The 7,136-nt window shown below is 37.2% G+C and overlaps 1 protein-coding gene across 1 annotated transcript in view; it reads right to left on the reverse strand.

Moving 5' to 3' along the window:
- The window catches only part of LOC135200231 (uncharacterized), a 35,308-nt gene extending 31,512 nt beyond the window's left edge, over nucleotides 1-3,796 (reverse strand). Inside the window, exon 1 of the mRNA XM_064228671.1 lies at nucleotides 3,365-3,796. Within this exon, the coding sequence (XP_064084741.1) occupies nucleotides 3,365-3,550 (186 nt within the window). The 5' untranslated portion in view covers nucleotides 3,551-3,796. The remainder of the gene's footprint in view (nucleotides 1-3,364) is intronic.
- Nucleotides 3,797-7,136: the final 3,340 nt, after the last annotated feature.

The following is a 7,136-nucleotide window of genomic DNA, read 5'->3' on the forward strand; positions in this document are numbered from 1 at the left end:
CTGGCTCTTAATATCCCTATAAGACAAGTTGATCTTAGATTGAAATTACAAATACTAGTCATCTGGAACCCAAGGAACACATTTTGGGAAGAAACAGACCCAATGACTTGCAATATCCATTGCTAGATAGCTGGGTTTTAGTTTTAAAAGTCAGGGATATAATATAGGAATACATAAATGTTACTTGTACTTTGTTTAATTGGATTAAATAAGGTATTTCTTTTATTGTTTGTACGGTGTTTTTACATTGCATGGAACCAGTGGCTATTCAGCAACGGGACCAACGACTTTATGTGACTTCCGAACCACGTCGAGAGTGAACTTCTATCACCAGAAATACACATCTCTCACTCCCCAACGGAATCGCCGAGAATTGAACCAGCGAACACCGAGGTGAGAAGCAAACACCAAACCAACCACGCCACTGAGGCGCTTGGTATTTCTTTAAGCTCTTAATTATGACGTAGCTTACTTAAGGGTATTTCTACAGAAGCAATCCGCGGTTGCCTAGACTATGGCAATTGACGTTTTCCTATATTATTTTACTTGCTGTACAAGATTTGAAACTAATATTTATTCGGACGACTGTAACTAAGCAGTAATTTACCTTTGAAGACTACATGACGGTACCAACGGGTCGACATACGAGTTCAAAGGTAAATTAAAGTTTAGTTCCAGTAGAACAAAAAAAATATTCCCTTCAACTCTTGTAAAGCAAGTAAAATAACAGGAAAACGTCAACTGCCATAGTCTAGATTGCCGTGGAATAGTTCTATAGATCGATCTACCAAGTGTTTAGCGAAGTGTAAACACAGCCGCCATGTTTGAATTCCGCAACCACCACGGAGCCATATGTTCACTGGGGGGAAGGTGGGGTACTGGGGGCACAGGAGGTACGAGTTGGCTAAATGACGATGGGTCGTTCGGTAGTGGATGTGGCAAATAATGATAACTAACCAAGAAAACCTAACACTCCTAACTGAAAATGACTAAACTACGATTCTTCTAACAATAGGGGAATATAGTTTGGGAACTTTACCTTAATAGGGGCAGATGGTACAATTCAGATACGCACTTAGGCATGCCGAATCTCGTCCTCGTCTCCGATTCTTGAAAGTCTGCCCATCTTGAATTTTGAACAGATTTTCGGCCAAATACCAAACGAATCACGAACACAGATAGTTTTCCCAAAATTATATTACGATGTCCATATATCGTGACAGAATATTTGACACTATTACTGGTGAAACACGGTCCCTTTGAGAGTATTGGGTGTGGGGTGTTAACACTGTGAATGTTTCTTGCCAAATGATTTTAAAATGCAAATTACACAATCTGTTGAATGTAGATATCGGCAGTGCATTGGTGACAAGGCCTCTGATTGGTCAGAAGACTTGTGGGCGGGTACATTGAGGGGGATGATTTCATACGTATGTGGAAACTAACATTGTATTTTCAGAAAAGGAAAAAAAAAAAAAAAAAAAAAAAGTGCAATAATGCGTAACACATACGTGAACAGGATATTGTAATGAACGGTCAGTGCAAGAAATCAGAGGGTCCAGTTGAACATATTACTTGGCCGGGGGCAGAGTCCACCCCTACCCTCTCAACCCCCCAACAAGTAACTAACCTAACCTATTCTAGTAGAACGTGTTACCTAACTGGGGGGTGGAGCCCCCTGTAACCCCCCCTTAAAGAAAGCCGAACTTGAAGGAAGGCCAACATATAGGTCACCATACTAACCTAACCTAACCTAGTAGAACATATTACCTGACCGGGGGGCTCTGGCCCCCATAAAGGAAGACAAACTTGAAGGTAGACTAAGATATAACCTAACCTAACCTAGTAGAACCTATTTCTGACAGAGGGGACAGAGTCCCCTATACAATCCCCTCCCCCCCCCACCCCCCCATAAAGGAAGACAAACTTGAAGGTAGCCTAAGATATAACCAATGAAAATGTTCTAATAATAAGTAAAATTTTATCCAAAAATTTTTTATGGGTGAGAAAAGATTGTAAAATTATGAGCGTAAATAGACTGGGGTGGATAATGGAAAGAGAAGGGAGAAAAAGGTGTAAATTGAAATGTGTGTAAAAGGATATAATGGAATATATATAAGTAGATGTTCCAATACGGTCAAATTTTAACAAAGAAATTATGGGTATGAAATGTATTCTTAATATCCCTATAAGACAAGTTGATCTTAGATTGAAATTACAAATACTAGTCATCTGGAACCCAAGGAACACATTTTGGGAAGAAACAGACCCAATGACTTGCAATATCCATTGCTAGATAGCTGGGTTTTAGTTTTAAAAGTCAGGGCTATAATATAGGAATACATAAATGTTACTTGTACTTTGTTTAATTGGATTAAATACTGGAAAGGGGAGGGAATGAGTTGTGTATAAATCATGTATGGAATATTCCAAGCAACTTGCAATTTCATGTAACCGACAGGAAGATAGGTATAAATCGTCCTAAAACCCACTTCTAGTCCAACCACGTAGGCATTTTCAGGTGTCTGTCCTCAATTATAACTTAATGTTTCAAGGTATTTATGGCAAAATTATTAGGTGAGGACAAAAGAAAACAAATATTAAACACATACTATGATAAAGGAAACAGGAAAAAACACTAGAATTCATATAACATGATTAAAAAACAAATTAGGAAATTGAATTTATGTAACTCAATATATAGATAACCCCCACAATTCTTCAGTCTGTCCTAATAGCAAGCAATGTAGGGGTCATACTGTAATGTGATTGGCTAAATACATGTACCCCTCCCGTACACCCCCATTTTTTTCCTTACTAAGAAGTCTGCATTTAGAACAAAAGCTCCCTTACAACTAGCGCATGCGCAGTAGAATTGGCGCATGCGTAGTAGGATTCGGTGTTGTAATAGTAGTAGTAGTAATGGGATTTGGATGTGAAACGGCTCCACTATTGTTGCTTTTGTTATCTCTTATTTTCGATTGTATTTCGTGTTTCAAATGTCATAAATAATGGGAAATACCACAATACCACGGCGAAACCTCCCCCAAGTGGTTTCTCCCCACCCAAAACCCCGGTTCCCACTGGGGGTCCATTTAACGTAGGATAAGAGTAGAACGGCATAATTCTCCCCAGTGTTTGTCCCCACCCAAAACCCCGGTTGCCAATGGGAGTCCCCTTTACTACAAGATAAGAGTTCAAAGGTAAATTACAGTCGTCCGAATAAATATTACTTCAAATTCTTGTTCAGCAGGTAAAACTGCATAGAAATACAGCAACTGCCATAGTTTGGGCCGCCGCGGATAGGTACCCTAGATCTACCTACTGAGGTATGAAACATTACCTCAAAATTACGAATACTTACGCAATCCCGGTTATTGTCTGCTGTTAACTGATCGAGTTGTAACCAGCTTGATAGATTTTCTCTAAAACTGTCATCTTCCAGCCATGAAGTTTCAGCTGGAAGTGGCAGCAGGTATTCGTGAATGTCACCAAATTGCACAGAGGTCTCATCACTGGGTCTCCCGTAACACAGCGATTCGTTTTCCATTGAATCTTACGCAATAGTGCTTCGTTTCATTAAATACCTGTAGAGACAAACGCGTCCTGTGAAAAATGATATGCACAATGTCACGAAAAAAGCAGATCTTAACATGTCAGCAGGACTAGCAGTCCCCTTTCTCTGCTATCTATCGAAATCGAAAGGTTTCACATAAATGAACTGAAATTCCAAATCGGCCACCGACTCAGACGAAAACTTGATCGAAATAACTCGTTAGGAATCAGTCGACTTCGAGGGACGAGTTCCGCGAGTGTAACGCCCGTTTCTTTCATGTTCACAACCTGACTGTGACTTGTAGTTTCCGAATGGCGTTCGTTGTACGTAACGACAGGTACGCAGATCAAAACCATGTAAGCTACATACTACGGCATCTTTTATACATATATATATATATATATAGATATATTATATATATATATATATCTATATATATATATATATATATATATATATATATATTAGGTCTTTATTTGATGCATAACGATCTTAGAAACTCTTGTAAACATTAAACAGACTATCTTCTCTTCAGAGTGGATTGCATTCTTTAAGCTATACGCAAAAAATAAGAACAAATTTTAAATTTAAAATGTTTTATTTACTTGCGAAGTTTAAAACATTACAGCTCATTCACTTTGCCAGACCCTAGTTAAGTTGATGAAGAAAAGTTGGATAAGATATACTCACTTAATATTCTTTAATACTCGGAAAAAAAAAAGGTCAAAATAATCATACGGACAAATTTGGATATTTAATCCATGCTAAAACCCGTTATATACGACGGATCGAAAAATGTCTTATCATGTGCACAATATCGAGTTTTTTTTTATTATTTTTAAATAGCTGCATTATCCTTGGTAATCAAACTTAATGATAAAAAAAAACACACACACACACACATGAACGAACAGAACCAGACGGTAGAAGGCAGCCTGCAGCAGCAGAAGGGCGATCAGCGCCTTCCGTCACCCACCAAGTGCTGATTGAATCTTGCACTTGCCGCGTCCGCGTCATATAGAATCGACACCATCTTGGCCCCTTTTCGCTGGTTGTTGAGCCTAAGGAGGGGGGACATTTTAAAACCACAAATTAGTCACTACAGTGTCAGCACAGTTCCTAGGAATAACAGTGATACAAAGGTGTGTTTTTCAATGAATTATTTACTCTATACATACGTATATTAGCTCTCCATCCACCTTCGAACGGAGTAGGAATTTGGTTTTATCTAACAAAAGCATTGCACAACGCAAGTACTCACAAGCTGCCAAAAAGAGTGCAGAATATTTTTCGTACGAGGGGAATTTCGATGCCTAAAATCCTTCATCAATAAGTTACAGAATAAATTTAATTCGCAAACGTTTGTCATGTACTGTAAAATACAACACAGAATCCTGAAGACCGAGTATCACTTCCTTCTAGTTTTTCAAATTTCAGACACTGGACTCGCCTGAATTCTAACAGATTTATGCCTAATCCAGCAGTGCCTGAGGAAGTTCACCACTGCGGCCGTAGTAACACAAGTGCGGGAGATGCGCTTAGACCTTTACCAATAGATATAGAGAGGAGAGATTGGACAATGTGTAGTATTCAAACCAGTTTGTGACGTGCACTGCCTGGCGCCATCGTTATGCCATGATTCTTATGTAAACAATGGCGCAGTTAACACACAATCTAATGGTTAATCCTGTATATTCTTTAAAACATGTTTTCTCGGTGATTTATGACAGTCTTGACGGATATCAAGACTCATAAATCATTTGACAGTCTTGATGGACATTAAGACTGCCAAATGGTTTAATAAAATGTATACTTAATGAAGAATTTAAAATATTTAATTTTGCTGGTATATTTCTTTTACAGTTAAGCCATAAAGGTTTGTAGATATGGCAGTTGCATTATTGCTACTTTCTAAGCAGTCTTTAAAGATTGGTACATTATCTTTGCAGCATTTACCAAGGACATTGTACTATATGTAGAAATAAAAAGTTTAATTCTGTCTGCTGCAGTTGCGCAATATAGTTGAACAATTTGTCTGCGTTATGTGCCTTTCTCTCCCACCATAAATTTTCAGTACTGTTTTACTCTCTATAGGCAGAAATAATTATTATCGTTTTTTATGCATGGGTCAAACTGACACAATAAAATTTGACAACGGGAAGGTAAAATAATTTTCATATCCAACGCTGTCATCCCATGTAAGCTTCATCTATGGGCTTAATACTAATTAATAATAGGGTTTTTAGTTTGAGCCCGATTTTGGATCCCGGGACTTCGGGACAATATAGCAAATAATCCAGGGATTTCCCAGGAAATACAATTATTTTTTAGATATATTTCCATTGTAACAATTCAAAGTAAATGTTTTACAAGGATTAAAAGATAGAATCTTAATAAGTGATAATAAAACAAACAACATTAATTTTTATTGGTATTATATGGTAAGAATATCAAGGAATAAACTTTCAATGAGTTACATTGGCAAATTTGTTATCATCTTGCAAAATATATACAACTGATTTGGATTTTTTAGTAGGCATGTATTTTAGGTCACTAATCAACATCCATTTTGAAAGCTGCATCAGTGTAATCCAGATGTTATAAAAATAAAATATATACACACACAATATATATATATATATATATATATATATACATATATATATATATATATATATATATATATATATATATATATATATATATATATATATATATATATATATATATATATAATGTATTAGCTTACTTAGGTTATCTTTTAAGTTCCTTTTCATTTCTGAAGGCTGTAAAGTTCATTGTTAGTTCGCCTTCTAGTTAGTAGGGGTCTCCTCACTCCAGTGGTATTTATGTTTAGTTTGGTTGACTAATCCGCCCTGTTTCTCCCATCCATATTTTGGCTCTGCTGAGTTGACTTTGGACCTGAATTCCAAGCTACAAACAGTGGGTATCTGCACCTTGACTTGTGAGCCTGCTATCTCTTTCGTATTTGATGGATATACAGCAAGTCTCTTACCATATATATCTTCAGCCGGCAGTGCTTCCACATCTTCACCATTTTATTATTGCCTCTGGTGCAGTACTTGCCAGAGGGACCTCGCTTGGCGACGATAAGGCGTGTCAGCCGTTTATTATATGTATTTTGACCAATATTACTAGGATCACGGGGTCCATAATTATGGTCAAGATTACTGGGATCATGGCCGTGCTGTGTTAGTCAGCTGAATTTGCTGATGGAGCTTTATAGTAGTATTGTATTGAGATTTGCTCTCCTCAGTCTCTATTGGAGTGCTTTTGGGAGGAGACCGTCATCATATTTCATCAACATCTGTTAGTGTAAAATTCAGGTTACTCCTTTCTTTTTGTTATTTTCTATTCCTCTCTGGGCCCCCTTTCCTCCCCGAGAGGCTGAATGTGTTGCTTATTCATTTGTGTAAGTGATTTTGTGATTTCATATCAATGAAGTGCCCTAGTTATAACTTCTGTTTTTATTGAAGTATAATATATATTTGACTTTTTATATTGTTTTGCTATCACCCTCGAGTTATTCTTGTGCTGCTTTTTAGATTACTTCCACTTT

Source organism: Macrobrachium nipponense, chromosome 26, assembly GCF_015104395.2.
Source record: "Macrobrachium nipponense isolate FS-2020 chromosome 26, ASM1510439v2, whole genome shotgun sequence".
NCBI lineage: Eukaryota > Metazoa > Arthropoda > Malacostraca > Decapoda > Palaemonidae > Macrobrachium > Macrobrachium nipponense.